The sequence below is a fragment of the Bubalus bubalis genome, chromosome 5, assembly GCF_019923935.1.
Source record: "Bubalus bubalis isolate 160015118507 breed Murrah chromosome 5, NDDB_SH_1, whole genome shotgun sequence".
Lineage (NCBI taxonomy): Eukaryota > Metazoa > Chordata > Mammalia > Artiodactyla > Bovidae > Bubalus > Bubalus bubalis.
The window spans coordinates 122,022,474-122,040,291 of record NC_059161.1 but is presented as its reverse complement, the minus strand read 5'-3'; the positions used below and the strand labels follow the sequence as shown (position 1 = coordinate 122,040,291).

General features: G+C 50.3%; 1 protein-coding gene across 3 annotated transcripts in view; it reads right to left on the bottom strand.

Annotated features, from left to right (window-relative positions):
- Positions 1 to 5,361: 5,361 nt before the first annotated feature.
- The window catches only part of LOC102395225 (inner centromere protein), a 29,938-nt gene continuing 17,481 nt past the window's right edge, over positions 5,362 to 17,818 (bottom strand). For all 3 annotated transcript variants that reach the window (XM_025286519.3, XM_006043187.4, XM_006043188.4), the window contains 8 exons: positions 13,114 to 13,223; positions 12,923 to 13,043; positions 12,503 to 12,625; positions 11,279 to 11,457; positions 9,454 to 9,532; positions 9,161 to 9,268; positions 7,274 to 7,424; positions 5,362 to 5,839 (listed from right to left, as the gene is read on the bottom strand). In XM_025286519.3, the coding sequence (XP_025142304.3) occupies positions 5,625 to 5,839; positions 7,274 to 7,424; positions 9,161 to 9,268; positions 9,454 to 9,532; positions 11,279 to 11,457; positions 12,503 to 12,625; positions 12,923 to 13,043; positions 13,114 to 13,223 (1,086 nt within the window). In that variant the 3' untranslated portion in view covers positions 5,362 to 5,624. The remainder of the gene's footprint in view (positions 5,840 to 7,273; positions 7,425 to 9,160; positions 9,269 to 9,453; positions 9,533 to 11,278; positions 11,458 to 12,502; positions 12,626 to 12,922; positions 13,044 to 13,113; positions 13,224 to 17,818) is intronic.

The window sequence follows — 17,818 nt, the reverse complement described above, 5'->3', positions numbered from 1 at the left end:
AAATTGCGATCAAGACAAGTCCAAATGAAGATGTGACTATTTTAGGGACTTCTCTGGTGGTCCCGTGGTTAAGACTATGTGCTCCCAATGCAGGGGGCCTGGGTTCAACCCCTGATCAGGGAGCTATATTCTGGGTGCTGCAAATAAGACCTGGTGAAGCCAAAGAAAAAGATATGACTATTTTAAAAGTCCCCCCCTTCTCATTATAAGAAAATAAGTTCACTTCCTCCTTCCAGCATGCATGACAGATTGCACTGAGTGGAGCTTTGGTTGGGATGGGTCGTGGAATTTATTCTCTGTTTTGCTGGTTGGGGACAACTAAGCTTGTTCTCCTCAGTCAGGAAGGATACAAAGCTGGTGCCTCGGGGCTCAAGTGACTCAGCTTCTCTAGCGCTACGTGCTGCTGATTGCTCTCTAGATGTCCAAGGGAACCTCAGAACTGAGCTCCACGTGGCTCAGGCAGGACCATAACCTTAGGTCTTGGACAAGTTTGGAAGCCTTTGGAATACAGGCTATACACTTCCTTCTTTCCTAAAGCTTCCGGAGGAGTGTTTGCATCAGGGAAATCCAGAGGAGCAGAGGCTGCTACAGCTCTTGTCCAAGCAGAGACTACCCAGCATTCACTGGTGCTCAGCTGACTTCAGAGCTGTGGGTACCCAGAGCTTCACCACCCCAGAGGGAGCCAGAAAGCAGTCGGCCTTAGTCCACCTGAGGGAGACAAGGAAAGCTTCACAGAGCAGGTAGCCAGCTGGTGCCTGACCAGGGGAAGTGTCAGGTAGGTAAAAGAAGGTTACAATGAGGGGTGGGATGGGCACACAGGAATAGGTCCTACCGAAGCAAGAGAGAGCCTAGTTGAATCCATTCCCAGCTTTATCCCTGGAAATAAAAAAGTGGAGTCAGGCTCCACTGTCCCTAGGATTTTCCAGGCAAGAATTCTGGAGCAGGTTGCCATTTTCTATTGCAGGGGGATCTTTCCGACCCAGGGATCAAACCCGAGTCTCCTGTGGTACTGCATTGGCAGGTGGATTCTTTACCACTAGCACCACCAGGGAACCCCCAGGAATATGGTTACAGGCTATTTGCATCACCCCAGTCATAGGGGTGGGAGAATGGTTAGCAACAGTGACTTTTTAATACTTTATTTGGCTGTGCTGGGTCCTTCATTGCTCCATGTGGGCTTTCTCTAGTTGTGGTGAGCAGGGACTACTCTGCTGCGGTGCACGGGCGTCTCACTGCGGTGGCTTCTCTTGTTGCAGAGCACCAGCTCTAGAACATGGGCTCAGTAGTTGTGGAGTTCAGGCTTAGCTGCCCTTCGGCATGTGGGATCCTCTTGGACCACGGATCGAACCTGTGTTCTCTGTACTGGTAGCCAGATTTTTAATCACTGGACCACCAGGGAAGTCTCAGCAGTGACTTTTAAAGGGGGAAGAGTTTTAAATGTTTCCTTTATGAAAGTGTTAGTCACTCAGTCATGTCTAACCCTTTGCAGCCCCATGGATGGTAGCTCCTCTGTCCATGGAATTCTCCAGGCAAGAACATTGGAGTGGGTTGCCATTCCTTTCTCCAGGGGATCTTCCCAACCCATGGGTAGAACCTGGGTCTCCTGCATTTCAGGCAGATTCTTTACTGTCTGAGCCACCAGAGAATACTTTCATTGTCATGTCTAAGAGAAATCTGTGCTGAACACAGATGCTAAGACTTTGTCCCATTTTTTTCCCTAGTTTCTTATTTTTAGTTTTTAAATTTAGCACTACAACCCATCATGAATTAATCTGGTAGATGGTGTCAGTAGGGTTGGAGATTTTTAAATATATCCAATGGTTTCAAGACAATTTGCTGAAAAAAAAAATTATTCTCCTCGCACTAAATTGCCTTTCCACCTTTGTCCAAAACCATGTGACCATACATATGTATTTTAAACAACAAATTAAATTTCTCTCATAGATAGGGCTACTTAGGTTTTACATTTCTTTTTGAGTGACTGAAACAATTTGTATCTTCCAAGAAATCTGTGTTCATCTCGATTGCCAAACATCATAAACTGTTCATAATATTCTTTTAGTGTCTGTAGAATCTGTAGTGTTTCCTCTCGTTCCTGACATTGGTCATTTGTTTATTCTTTTTCGCTTTATCAGTTTTGAAAGCAGTTTACAATTTTTTTTTTTTTTTTTGAGCTTCTTAAAGAATCAGCTTTGGGTTTAATTAAACTTTTCTCTATTATTTTTTCTTTCCAATGTCATTGACTTCCACTCTACCTTTGTTATTTCCCTTCTGCCTGTATTTTGGGTTGCTCTTCTTTTTCTAGTTTCTTAAAGTGGAAGCTAGGGTCGTAGATTTGAGACTTCTTCTAATTTAAGCATTTAGTGCTATAAATTTCCCTCTAAGTACTGCTTAACTTGCATTATAAGATACAAGGTCAACACACAAAAGTCAATTGGATTTCTATATACCAGCAATGAACAAGTAGAAACCAAAATTAGAAAGACAATACCATTTATAAAGGCTCTGAGAAAATACTTAGCTAGAAATCTAACCATACTTAACAGAATCTGCATGCTGAAACTACAAAATGCTGATAAAAGAAACTAAAGATGCAAAGAAATGGAGAGCTATGTCACGTGACTCACCATCACTAACATGTCAACCCTCCCCAAGTTTATCTACAGGCTTAATGTAATTTCAATCAATATCCCAGCAGCACTTTTATATAGGTAAGTTGATTCTAAATTTTATACAGAAAGGCAACACTGATAGAAAAGTCAAGATAATTTTGAAAGGGAAGAATAAAGATGGAGAAATCACACTATCAGATTTTTAAGACTTTAAGCTACAGTAATCTTGACCATTAGCGTGGTCAAGACTACTGTAAAAGGAGAGACCCATAGACCAGTGAAGGAGAATACAAAGTCCAGAAACAGATACAGTCAAATACGGCTGACTGACTCTTGATAAAGACACAAAAGAAATTTAGTGAAAAAGAACAGTCGTTTAAACAAATAGTCCCAAAACAACTGGGAGCATATAGATATGCTCCCAAAACAAAAACATAAACTTCACATTAAAAAAAATTAACACAAACTAGATCATAAACCTAAATGTAATATGTAAAACTATAAAATATTTAGGAGAAAACATAGGAGAAACTCTTTGAGAACTGGAGCCGGACAAAGATTTCTTAGACATGAAGCCAAAAAAGCATAATCCATAAAAGGAAAACGTTAATAAATTGAACTTTATCAAAAGTAAAATTTGTGCTCTATGAAAAATACTGGTAAGTGAATGAAAAGACAAGTTGCAGACTAGGACAAAATAGTGCAAAGTACATACATATCTGACAACAGATTTATGTCTAGAATATACAGATTCTAAACAACAAGAAAACTAACAACTCAATTTAAAAATGAACAAATGGGTGTTCTTTGGAAGGAATGATGCTAAAGCTGAAACTCCAGTACTTTGGCCACCTCATGCAAAGAGCTGACTCATTGGAAAAGACCCTGATGCTGGGAGGGATTAGGGGCAGGAGGAGAAGGGGATGACAGATGAGATGGCTGGATGGCATCACTGACTCGATGGACATGAGTTTGAGTGAACTCCGGGAGTTGGTGATGGACAGGGAGGCCTGGCGTGCTGCAATTCATGGGGTCGCAGTCAGACACGACTGAGCGACTGAACTAAACTGAACTGAGTTGAACAGACACTTCGCCAAAGGTAGGCAGATGGCAGGTAAGCACATGAGATGATGTTCAGCATGACCAGCCGTTAGGGAAATGCAAATTAAAACCATGAAGAGGGAATTCCCTGGTGGTCCAGTGGCTAGGACTTAGACTCCAAGCTTCCACGCAGGGGCACAGGTTTGATCCCTGATTGGGGAACCAAGATCCTGCAAGCCTCACAGTGCCGCCAAAGTTAAAAAAAACAAACAAACAAACAAAAAACCACAACAAGAACTCACTACACATCTATAAAAACAGCGAAAATAAGCACTAAGAATATCAAGTGCTGGTGAAGACACAGAGTAACTGTAACCACCCACTTGCTGGTTTAACAATTTCTTCTCAAACCCACCATACAAATAAGCTTACAAGAGGCCATATTTTGACATTATGGCTTTAGGCAAACACATCCTCACCAGCAGACTCAACACAAGTTTCTCATCAAAGAACATGTGTGTGCACATGCGTACACTGCGTCAGTCCTTTCTGTGACCCCATGGACTGTAGCCCGCTGGGTTCCTCTGTCCATGGGATTCTCCAGGCAAGAATATTGGATCTTTCCGACCCAGGGACCGAACCCATGTCCCTTAGGTCTCCTGCATTGGCAGGTGGGTTCTTTACCACTAGCACTACCTGGGAAGCCCAGAGAACATATGAAACAAATGTAAATTGTTTAAATGAATAGTAAAATGTTTTTCTTTTCATGGGTGGAGTCTTCTAGATCTCAGCCTGTTATGTGTATTCACTCTTTGCTCATTTAAAAAAATCTCTCTTATATTCAGCCTTGATTTTGTCCTGAAGTAGGGTCAGCGAACATTTTCTGTAAAGGTATAGAATAAATACTCTCACCTTTGGGAAACATTAGGCCTCTGATGTAACTCCTTAACTCTGCCCTCAGCAGGGCAGATGGGGACAGTAGTTAATTCATGTCTATACAGCGGGTTCCAATAAAACTTAACAAAAACGGACTGTGACTTGATTTGCCCATAGGCCCAAGTTCACCAACCCCCATCCCAGGAGCTGGAGAAGGAGATGGAGCTACGGCAGGTTTAGCACACAGCTGGCGGCAGTGGGGCGGGGCCAGCTTCCGTGGAGAAGCATTTAATGAGGCGGCTAATGAGCACTGAACCTGGCGGCTGCCTGGTTTTGCTGGAGAAACATCCCAGCTGCTTGCACGTACTGGTCCCGAGGTAGTTTCAAGAGACATCCCCTTCCTCACCCAGATCTGCTTCAGCGGCCTGTCCATGTTCTAAAGTCCTTTCAGCATCTGTGCGGCGAGGGTGGATGGAACCTGAGGCGTGGAGGGGCTGAGGGCCTGTGTTAAGTGGCAGAGCTGTGTCAAGAGCCCAACTCTGACCTCAACTCCAAGTCTGACCCACTGAACGAGCCCCTCTTTCCAGGCAGGGCGGTGCCCAGAAAAACAGGCTTGTAATGTCACCTGCCTCAACACGAAAGTAACTGAAGTGTTTCTCAGGGTTGTTCAGGGCTGCCATCAGCATTGCCTGTCCCATCGGCCTCTCTGGGGGTGGGATCCAGCTGACCTTGACACATACCTCCTCCTCTGGCCCCTCCGGTGGCCCAAGACAGAGCCAGGGTCCAGGGCTTTGCGCAGAGAAGCCCTGGTACCATGATACCCACAGCAGGCTTAAAGGAATAGACTTTATTAATCTAGCTTTCAAATACTAGAGGCTAAAATTCAGCTGAACTCGAACAATCTATTTACAGAGTGCTGTCCACAGACCAGGTGGGGATGGGCCGCTCTTCACCCATGACTCAGAGGACGTTTATATACACCTGACCGAACCCTCAGTGACAGGATACCAGGCAGGAGGGCAGTAGGTCAACAGAGAGATGGACAGACAGACACAGACAAAGGCCGAGATGGTCGAGCGGGCCCGCGGGCCTGGCTCAGTGCTTCTTCAGGCTGTAGGCCAGGCTGCCAGGGACCCTGGGGCCCTGCAGGGGCGGCGAGTTCCACACGGCGGAGCTGGTGCGCTTATGGTAGCGGGGCTTGCTCTTCTGAAAGATTTCCTCCAAGTCCAGTTGGAGGAGGCTTCCAAAGAGGTCCATAAGGTCTGGGGGCTGGTAATACTGGCGGATGACGGCCTGGCTGAGCTGGGTGCCTGCGGGGGCACATGAAGGGCTGGCTCACTGCCCTGGGTTCCCCCTGAGCCTCCTCCCGTCTCCCTGCCCCCCCACAGAACCCCTGTCAACCTCTCCGCCTCATCACTCCCCCACCTCCTGCCACATCAACTCTCCTCAGAGTCCTCCTCCACAAAACAGCGATAACCCCTCACTGCCAGCTCCTGCAAGCCCTGTTCTGGCAGCTCACGTGAGCCAGGCACTTGGCTGAGGTCACTGCATGACCGCCTCATTGTGAGACCACCACGGCCACCTCGGTGAGACCTGCCCAAAGGCACACAGCTGGTGACCGGCAGAGCTGGGGTCTGAAGACAAGTCCAGCTCCCAGACCAACACATTTGACACCATGCTTGACGGCCTTGATCGGCTAATCGTGACATCAACACTGCCAGCCCCATCACGTACAGTGCAGGCTGGGGCTGCTGGAGGCTCAGAGCCTAGAGTGAAGCTGAGGAGGAACCCAGGGGGTCAGGGTGGCAGAATGCGTGCCCAGCGCTTGCCTCGTACCAGGCCTTCCTGCACTAATGTGCTTCGTCATCAGTAGCCCTTCTCAGCTGGGTGCTCTCAGCACCCCCATTCCAGATGGGAAAACTGAGAGTTCAAGTGGGCTGGTCAAGGTCAACCACAATTAGCCTGGCATCCCAGCCACGCTGACTCCTGCCAGCTGCCACCTCCAGAATGACTTACTATTAAGGAGAGGGAGTCAGATTCCCGTTACTGTGGGGTTTAGATGAGGTGAGACTCACAGGGCCTGTGGTCTGTAGAGGGCTGAGCTTCCAGGGCTCTGGGCCCTTCCTCAGGGGAGTGAGGCCCACCCCGCTCCCAGCTCGGCCAGCTCTGTGAGATGGGCACCCACTGGCCTCGATCACTCCCACAAGCTTTGGACCCAGGCCTAAAGCACCTTCAAACTCACCCACACTCCCGTTTAGAGATGTGTAAACTCGGGGACCAATCCTGCTCAAGGTCCCCCATCTCCACCCCCAACTCCCGCCACCAGCTGGCCAGAACCCCTGCTCCAGGTCTTTATGCACGGCCAAAGCCCCGCTACCTCTCTGAGCTCTATTCCCATCCCAGGCGACATATTTGGGTCTATCTGGCCTGCTGGGTGGGGCTCCCAGGGGGAGGCCAGAGTCTGAGGCAGAATACCCAGCACCACGCCTGCCAGCAGTCAGCCAGGATCTAACACATCTGCTGAGAATGGAGGCACCCATCACCGTAGATCTGGTCTACAGGTGAGCCCACTGGTCACAGGGCACCCACCCTTTGCAGCAGCGTCTGGAGGTCCGATGCAGAGTTGGCCCAAGACTCAAGCTGTCAGCCCATGGGCACAATGGGCTCCTGACACCCACAGCCGCCAAGCCCTCGGAGTCACAAGTGGGGACCCGCCCTCCTGGGGAGCTCCAGGCCCTGCTCACCTCGGGCCCAGCTGGGGATGGGCTTCCGGGGATGGGCCTCGTCATCGGTGGAGTCATCACTGTTCAGATCCATCCCGTAGTCATCCGCATTGATCTTGGGGGGGGCCCTGTGCCCCTGAGGGGTCATCTGATACGAGCTACAAGCTGGAGACTGGAAAAGATGAACATGGCTACTGGCTGCCCGCCCTGCACGCTGGCCTCTCCTGAAGCTGAGAAGCACCAGGCTCTGGCCACCTCCCCTCGTTTCACAGGGAAAAGAAAGAAAAAGGTTCAGGGGTCGCTTTTTGATTGGGGAAAAAAAAAAACATGCCACATACATGACTCTTGTGTCTTCCTTTTTCATGTAAAAGTATGTTACAAACGTTCTTCCAGGTCAGTGTGTGTATGTGTGTGTATGTCCTTTGAATGGCTGCAGGGCACTGCACTGGGAACTCCATGATTTGTAATTTAACCACCTGGTTCAGCGACCTTCCAAGTTTTCAACATCCTAAACTATACTGCAACGAAAACCCTTCCTCACACTATATCCGTCTGTAACAGCATTAACAGCCTAAATGCTTGTCGGGAAGGGCTGATTAAAGAAATTCTGGTACCAACTAAGTGGAACACAGCCACCAAAGGAAATTAATAAATGGTGAAACAGGTGTGTACAATACATTAAACAAGCAAAAAAAAGGTGAAACAGGCGTGTACAATACATTAAAGAAGCAAAAAAAAAAAGGAGGGGAAACAGGTGTGTACAACACATTAAACAAGCAAAAAAAAGGAGGTGAAACAGGCGTGTACAACACATTAAACACGCAAAAATAAAAGGAAGGGAAACAGGCGTGTACAATACATTAAACAAGCAAAAAAAAAAGGAGGGGAAACAGGCGTGTATAACACATTAAACAAGCAAAAAAAAAAGGAGGGGAAACAGGCGTGTATAACACATTAAACACACACAAAAAAAAGGAGGAAAAAAAAAAAATCAAGCTGCCAAAGGGTATGTGTTCTGGACTGAATGTTTGTATTCTTCCCCCACATTCCTATGATAAATCCTAATCCCCAGTGTGATGGTATCTGGAGGTGGGACCTTTGGGAGGCACAGCCCTCCTCAGTGGGTTCAGTTCCCTTAGAAAAGACCCCAGAGAGCGCCCTCTCCCCTCCAGCCATGTGAGGACACAGCGAGAAGACGGCCATCTGTGAACCGGAGGAGGCCGCTCACCTGCCAGTGCCTTGACCCTGGACTTGCCAGCGTGTCTGCTGTTTAAGCCGCCCAGTCTAGGGTCATTTGTTGTAGCAGCACGAACAGACTGAGACGGTATGTACAGTCTGGGCCCATTTAAAAAACTATACTTATGTGTGCATGAGAAAAAGTGTGTACAAAATATTTATGAATGTTTAAATATAGAAAGAAATACACCAGACTTAGACTTTTCCTTTTGAGGGCACCTTTCTTTTGCTTTGTATTCTTTTATAAAGTTCAATTTCTTTTTTTTTTTTTTTAACTACTTCCTACTTTCAGAATAAAGAACAATACATATATCAAAAATAGTGGGGGGAGAAAAAAACAAACGGGCTGATTGTATCCTTCCTGTTTCTCATGAAGGGAAGTGAAGGTCGCTCAGTCGTGTTCAACTTTTTGCAACCCCATGGACTGTACGGTCCATGGAATTCTCCAGGCCAGAATACTGGAGTGGGTAGCCTTTCCCTTCTCCAGGGGATTTTCCCAACCCAGGGATCGAACCCAGGTCTCCCTCATTACAGGTGGATTCTTTACCAGTTGAGCCACAAGGGAAGCCCCCTCTGTCTCATGGTCCTAATTTACTCAGCCTGTGCCTCCAGCTCCTGGGAAGAGAATCATCAGAGACGGGGGCCCTCTCCGCCCTGATGCCCGGGGCTCACCTGCACGTCCACGGTCACATTCAGGTTATTGCTGGCAGCCGCGGCCTCCTTGGCCTTCTTCTCCTGTTCCTCCTGCAGCCGCTGCTCAGCCAGGCGCTGCTGCTCTTCCTGGGGCCCGGAGACAGCAGGAGGCAGGATGTCACAGACCAGGGGAGTGCGCTCCCCTCCTCTGCGCCAACCCCAGCACAGCCAGGCAGGCACAGCAGCTCCTGCCCGAACCACTGGGGCCAGGCCGCCCCAGCCCAGAGCTCAGTGCAGAGCCCGCGGGAGCCACACGCCCAGCCCCCCGTTACCTTTCTCTTCTTCTCCTCCAGCTCCCGCTGCAACCGCTCCTTCTGTAACCGCAAGGCCTTCTCTCTCTCCTGCAGCTCCCTGAGGACCGAGACAGAGCACGTCAGGGTGGGAAGCTGAGCCCCTGTTCCGTCCCTGCCAGGGAAGCCAGGCCCCCTGGCCCACTGGCAGGGCGGGCATGCCAGCTGAGGGCCAGCAGCTACACCGGAGGCTGGCGTGCACACCCGACAGGGTGGGGGTGCTGGGCTTCGGGGCCACCAAGCTGGGGCCCCCTCCTCCACAACCCTGCACCTCGCTCTTATCTGCCGTACGATGGGAACCCAGCTCCTTTCCTCCAGAGTTGACAGGAGAGTGAAATGAGGTCTTCCGAGTCACTGCCACTCATCCTGACCGCAGGCCCACACCCGGGCCTGACGTGAAGCCGGGCGGGGCTGCTCACGGGCCACCTCCGTGTACTTGCTTGGATGACCCTGAACAAATCACGGAACCTCTCTGAACCTGTGTGCCCCTCTGGAGGTGGAGCTGCTGGTGTGCCGGCCACAGGTTTAAACAAGGAAATGGGTGGAAGGCGTATAGCTGCCAACCATTATGACCACCAAACCATTGTCCGTCCCCTCAAAGCCCCTGGTGCTGCCTAGCACACATCCAATTCTAAAACCACACCAGCTGCCACCCTCTGCTCCCTTCCCAGGCTCCTGTCTCTGACTCTGCCCACAGGTCAAAGGACACCTTTGTGCCAATCATCAAGCACGGGAGACAGCCCTGATGCAGTGAGCCCCCTGGCAGTGGACCCCCCACGCACGTGGACCCCCCCACCAGGGGTACCCCACGTAGACACCTGGTGTTTCCTAGGAAGTGGAGGCAGGGCCTGGGCTGAGGTCTGCCCGTGTGTTTACACATGCACAGGCAGAGTTCTCTATGTCTACACACAGGCATAGGGCCCCATACAGCTCGGGGCCAACGGTGACTGGTTTATCCTCCCTGGCACCCCCAGGACCCAGCACAACCAGGCACAGGGACTGGCCTTGGATAAACAGCGGTGGAACTAAGTGTGGAAATCTTGCCTATCGCAGAGACCCCTGTCTCTGAAAGGGCTCATCCACCATGGTCCCCAATGGGGGTGGGGGGCAGCCAGGAAATGTTGATGGGACGCAACCCGAGTCATCATCAGAATAGAGGAGCAGAGTGGTGGGCAAGAGCCAAGGACGCCAGAGGGCATCCTTTTTGGTGGGACGCTCCCACCCAAAGACCCTCAGCGACTGCTGAGAAATGCTGGCTCATCCTGCAACCTCCCTGCCTCATGTCAGCTGAGAAAAAAACACACCAAAGGGCTCAGCTTATCCGGCTTGAGGAAGAATGAAGACAAAGTCCTGAGTGACTCTGCCCCGTACTCCTCAAATCTCCAGCAGCCAACACACCATGTTTGGGTGGTCTGCCTGGTTTGGAGCCAAGAGAAAAAAAGCCTCCCTGTTTTGCAAAGCGTCAGTTTCTCAGTCATGTCTGACTCTCTGTGACCCCATGGACTGCAGCCCACTAGGCTCTTCTGTCCATGGGGATTCTCCAGGCCAGAATACTGGAGTGGGTAGCCATTCCCTTTTCCAGGGGATCCTCCTGACCCAGGGATTGAACCCGGGTCTCCTGCACTGCAGGAAGATTCTTTCCCATCTGAGCCACCAAGGAAGCCTATAGGAAGAAGGGAAACCTTCTTTTCCAGACCCCCGAGTGAAGGTGGGAGCTGCCCCTGGGTCATGGCTACACCTGTGTCAACCACACGCACAGGAGGACAGCGTGGCCCCCAGGGGGTGGGCCACCCACCCGGCCGCTCACCTCTCAGCCTGCAGCCGCTCCTGCTCCCTCTTCCGCTCCTGCTCGCGCTGCTCCGCCAGCTGCCGCTCCTGCTCGCGCTGCTCTGCCAGCCTCCTGGCCTCGGCTGCCTTCCGCAGCCGCTCCTGCTCCTCCTCCCTCCTCTTCTGCAGCAGCTCCTGGTGCCGCCGCTCCTCTTCCTCCTGTCAACAGGGAGCGTGGTTAGGGCCCGCAGGACAGCCCGGGCTGCAGGGGCCACAGAGCGTCTGGGGAGGAAGAGGGGCGTGAGCCCAGGACACCCCACCAAAGCCCCGTCCACAAGGAGCACCTGACCGGCCTGAGAGGCATCCCGCAACAACTTTTGCTGCTGTAGCATGTTTACAGACTGGAGCCAGACCCTGGAGCTGGAGGACACCGGGCGGGTCACACAAGCCCTCTGGCCTGGTTTGTCCTCGTTGATAAAACATGGACAACAGTTACGGCCACGCCTCATGAGACTGCTGGGTTTATATACACGACGCACTTAGAACAGTGGCTGGCACTATGTAAACGCTTCATACGTTTCAGCCACTAGTCTTGCAACCCCCTAATGCCAGATTTGCATCCCCTAGAGTCATGAGCGACTGAACTGACTGACTGACTGACTGAGAGTCATAAGACTGAGGTCTCAGGAATAGGTAGGCCTGTAAATTTATGTGCTGTGCTTAGTTGCTCAGCCGTGTCCGACTCTTTGTGTCCCCATGGACTGTAGTTCGCCAGGCTCCTCTGTCCATGGGGATTCTACAGGCACGAATACTGGAGTGGGTTGCTCCTGACCCAGGGATCAAACCCAGGTCTCCCACATTGCAGGTGGATTCTTTACCATCTGAGCCACCAGGGAAGCCCTGTAATCTTAATCCTAATCCTCACAACAACCCTATCAAGTAGATACCACTGTTACCTGAAGGAAATGAAGCACAGAGAGGTCAAGGAACCCACCCAAAGTCACACAGCTAACAGGGCAGAAATGAAATTGGAAGTCTGGCTCCCGAGGCCATGGACTTAGCCCTCAAACTGCTGCCTCTGCAGAAAACACAAGGCAGGTCGCCGTCACCATCCCCATCTCCACAGCCTCTGCTGCAGCTCCTTCCGAGCTCAAGGTGACAAGATCCACCAGGATCAACCTGGTGCAGCGGCGCGTGCCCAGCGGTCCTCGGGGTCCTGCAGACTCCCCCACCTCTTCCCTGCGGCCGCACCCAGCGTTCACACCTGCTGCAGCCACTTGAGCCTCCGTGCCTCCTCCTCCTGCTTCCTGCGCGCCTCCACCTCCTCCATCTTCTTAGCTGCTGCCTTCTTTCTGGCCTTCTCCTCTGCCAGCCGCTCCTCCTTGGCCTGCGGAGCCCATGCCCAGATGCCCGTCGGAACAGCCCCCTCACTCAACCCTTTGGAGGGGGGCTCGGTACTCTGCGTGACGGATACTCCGAGTCCCCATGGATCTGGCTTGCTCCCACAGCCCCGGAGAGGGGGCAGCCAGGAGGCAGTCCTGTGCTTGCTCCAGAGCAGACCTTCCACCCTCCACATGGAACAGAACGCAGGGCCCATGACGGACAGGAGGATATGGGGCAGGAGACCGGTAAGGTCCCCATGGGTCCAGTCCACTGAGCTGCCACCCACAGCCCAGGCCCGCACCTTCTCTGTCTTCTCGTCGATCTGAGCAAACTTCTGCTCGATCTGCTTCTTCTTCTCCTCCTTCATCTGCTCCACCCGCTCCCGGGCCTGCAGCACCTTGCGGAGGCGCTCCTCGCGCTTCCTGTGGGCACACAGGCTGGTCACGGGGGCCCAGCGAGGCTGGGTGGGCTGCAGGGCACGGGGGCACTTACAGCTTCACCTCCTCCAGCCGCCGGCGCTTGTCCTCCTCCACCTTCTGCCTGCGGAGCTGCTCGGCCTCCTCCTTCCGCCGCAGGTTCTCCAGGCGCTGCCGCTCCTTCTCCTGGGGTGGGGGGTAGGGAGTGAGCGAGCACAGCCCGGTGCTGGGCCAGGATGACCCCCAGACGTTGCCCTGGGACCCCCACAGCAACCACCCCTCCCAACCCCGCCAGACAGGCAGCAGCACCAGACTGCTTCTGAGAGTCAAAGTCACCCCAAACGGGCCTCCATTCCCACCCAGATGGAGGCCTGGGGCTTCGGTCTCTCTCCTGGGGGAATCCAAAGGCCTCCCAGGGGCCTGAGACACGTGTGCCCTCACCTGGGCCTGGTCAAGTCCTGGGCAACACAAAAGTCAGGCTCAACATTGGATGTATGTTCTGAGTCTAGATACGTAAAAAGTATATTTGAAAATAGAATGAAGAACGGGATTGGGAAGGGACAGAAAGGCAGTTTTTAAAGTTACTGTTAATGTTCTATTTAAGGGGGTGGGTGGGTGAAACTCAAAGTCATTCAGTCCTGTCCGACTCTTTGTGACCCCATGGACTATACAGTCCATGGAATTCTCCAAGCCAGAATACTGGAGTGGGTAGCCATTCTCTTCTCTAGAGGATCTTCCCAACCCAGGGATTGAACCCAGGTCTCCCGCATTGCAGGTGGATTCTTTACCAGCTGAGCCACAAGGGAAGCCCCTGGGTGGGTACGTGTATTAATTTTTTATTATATGTGTAATAACTTTATGACTGTACACACATAGTTTTGTGTGTATTAACTATTTCCTAACAGTTGAAAAAAAAAGAAAAGATAATACTGCCATATGCTAACAGAGGTTTACTATAGGCTGCAGAGGTAGATGAGAGATGCCATTTTTTCTCTTTATTTTTCACACTTCTTATGATATGGCTACATAATAATTTCAAAAACAACTTTTTAAAAGTATTAGTTGTTTCAGGGCTTCCCTGGTGGTTCAGTGATGAAGAATCTGCCTGTCAGTGCAGGAGACACGGGTTCAATCCCTGCACTATCACACCTGAAACTTTGAGAACTAAAGCCACAGGCCCCCTGCCAGATCCCAGCCTGACCGCTGACTGGTGCACCTGGACAGGTCCAAACAGCACTGTGAAGGCTTGGAAATATGAACTGACGTTGGAACCACAGGCCACAGAAAGCAGGCTGGAACCACAGCCGGGACCAGCGGATTGCCACTAAAGCAAACAATAACATTCTCCATAAGATTTAAACAAGACCCAGTCTCCTAACATAGGGCTTCCCTGGTGGCTCAGACAGTAAAGAATCTGCCTGCAATGTGGGAGACCCAGGTTTGATCCCTGGGTCAGGAAGATCCCCTGGAGAAGGTAATGGCAGCCCACTCCAGTATTCTTGCCTGGAGAATTCCATGGACAGAGGAGCCTGGCAGGCTACAGCCCAGGGGGTTGGAAAGAGTCGGATATGACTGAGCAACTTTAACTCACTCCTAACATCATATTCAAAATGTCCAGGATGCAATCCCAAATTACTCAGCATAAAAGAACCAGGGAAATCTTAACTCCCATGGGAAAAGACAATCAACAGACACCAATGCCAAGATGACATGTTGGAATTACCTGACAAAGACTTTAACGCAGCTATGACAAAAATGCTTTAATAAGTCATCAGAGGATTCTTAAGAAACTGGAAAAATAGAAACTCTCAGCAAGTAAAAGATCTAAAGAAGAATCAAATGGAAATTTTGGAACTAAAAATACAGTAACTGAAAAAAAAATTCAGTGGATGGACCCAACAGCAGAATGGAGAAAACTTGAAGATAAATCAATAAAATGGATCCAGTCTATGCACAGAGAGAAAAGATATTGAAGAAAAATTAACAGAGCCTGAAGGAACTGTGGGATGACAACAAAAGGTTTATGAAATGCTGGGGAGAAAAAAAAAAAAAAACAAAAAACAACGAACCTTGAAGAAATAATGGCTGAAAATGCCCAGAGCTGCAGAAAGATATAAATCTACAGATTAAAGTGAAGTGAGGTGAAGTGAAGTCGCTCAGTCGTGTCCGACTCTGCGACCCCATGGACTGTAGCCCACCAGGCTCCTCAGTCCATGAAATTTTCCAGGCAAGAGTACTGGAGTGGGTTGTCATTTCCTTCTCCAGGGGATCTTCCCAACCCAGGGATCAAACCTGGGTCTCTCGCACTGCAGGCAGACGCTTTACCATCTGAGCCACCAGGGAAGCTGAGGTCATCAAAACTTAAACAGGATAAATCCAAGGAAACACATACCCAGCCAGAAAAGAATCAAACTGCTAATAACTTAATAATACAGGGCTTCCCTGATGACTGAGTGGTAAAGAATCCACCTGCCAATATAGGAGACATGGGTTTGATCCCTGGGCTGGGAGGATCCTGAGTGCTGTGGATCAGATAAGCCCACACGCCACAACTACTGAGTCTGCGCTCCAGAGCCCGGAACCCCGTAACTACTGAGCCCATGTGCCACAACTGCTGAGGCCCACGTGCCTAGAGCCCATGCTCCACAATAAGAGAAGCCACGGCAATGAGAAGCCCGCGCGCCACAACTAGAGAGGAGCCCCCACCTGCCACAGGAGAAAAGCCTGCATGCCGCAACGAAGATCCAGCATAGCTTGAAAAAACAAAACAAACAAACAAAAAATTCACTTAATACAAAGGGAAAAAATCTGAAAAGCAAGCACCGGAAAAAAAGACACATTAACAGGGAGCAATCATTTGACTGACATCAGAAAGTGTGGAGGCCAGACAGAAATGGCACATTTTAAGATTGCTAAACGGAAAGAACTGTTACTCGAGAATTCCACTTATTCAGTGAAAATATCCTTCATAAAGGAACTTTCTCAAAGGAAAACTAGAGAATTTGCTGCCAGCAGACTTGTTCTCAAAAAATTGCTAAAGTGTGTTTTTCAGATGGAAGAGAAATGATAGCAGAAGAAAACATTGAAAATGCAGAACAGAAATGATAAACATCGGGGTAAATATCAACAGACTTCCTTTCCTCTCAAGTTTCTTTAAAATGTTTGACAGTTGAAAGCAAAAATTATTCTGCCAGGGCTGTCGATGTTTGGAGATGAAACATGAAAGACAAGGTTCACACACAGCAGGGAGTCAAGGCGCCTACAGGTAACTGATAAGATACAGATGCTAAAGCGATTGTGAAAGTTAAGTATGTAATGGCTCAGAACAAACACCAAAAAACACTCAAAATGATACAGTCCAAATCGTGGAAGACAAATTAAAATGGAATACTAAAAAATGTTCAAGGGACCCCCAAAAGAAGGCAAGAAAGGGAAACAGAAGGAAAAAAATAATGTTACAGCCGACAATAATAAAGCAGTAGACTTAAATCCTTAAATCCAAACATACAACAAAATAAATCAGACACTGTTAGATTTTAAAAAGAAAAGACAAAACAAAACCACCATGACTCAACTATATGCTGTCTACCAGAAACTGACTTCAAATGTAATGGCTGAGATGCCAATCTCAAGAGGTATCACCTGTCATGATTCCCCTCGTGACTCTCAAAAAGCCAAAACTATAGTGATGGAGAACATGGGTTGTGGGTGGGGGACAGAGTTTGGGGGGGGGATGGAACTGCTCTGCACCCCAATTGTGGCAGGGGGTTACATAACCTATACTTTCACAAAGTATAGATTTTACCGTATGATCATTTTTAACATAAATTTTACTGTAAAGTTTTTTTTAGAAGATGGAGAGAGAAATGGAAACAGAGATGACCCTGAGCGTAGGAGCCAGGCTGGAGGAGGACGCTGGCCTTTAGGAGGCCCCCTCAGGGAAGGAGCAGGTGGCTTTTTGCTCTCCAACCACCCAGACCCAGGGGAACCCAGCGAGAGGCCACCCTGCCTGCTGGCCTGTGAGGAAAGCACCGGGGAAACAAAGGCCACGTGGCACCCAGAGAGTGCCCGCCCTCTCTTCCTACCCCACCCTCCCCACGCGCCAGACTCCTGCTCCCAGCAGGGCTCAGAAAAACAGGCTCTTGTCCTGAAGTTCAGGTGTTAGGGTTTCCCAGTCCAGGTCACAGAATTTATCCTGTTGCACTGTGAATCTCACAGAAGGAAAACAAGAGTTACTTATGCCATAGAACCCGTGCTTCCTCTCTGCCCCAACCCTGAGAGGTGGGCTGCTCCCCAGACGCCCCCGTCAAGGCCAGGGCAGAGAGCAGGAAGAATCCAAAAGCTTGCACAGCCCCTTCCGCCTCCAGGGGCCTCAACTGAGCAGCGTCTCTGCCATTCATTAAACTACCACTCCGTGCCGAGCCCTGTGCTGGGGGCTTGACATACAGTACTCTCTGGTTCACTGGGTCTGCATGAATGGACCACTGTCTCCACATTTCATAGCCAAAGAAATGCAGGCCCAAAGGTTAGGAAACGGTCCAAGGCCACAGAGACCTGTGTAGGTCCCTTGGTCTCTTTGAGGACTGTCCTACCCACCAGATGCCCCGTGCAGAGACCTGGGCTCCCCACAGCTGGGAAGGGCAGCTTCCTAGATCCCTTGTTCATCCCCACAGGCCCTGTGAGGCTCCAAGCAGTCTGGGTGGGGCACGGGTAGTTCCTCGTAGGAGGAACAAGCCCAGGGTTGGTTCACTGCTATGGGCACAGATGCCCAGCAGGGCCCT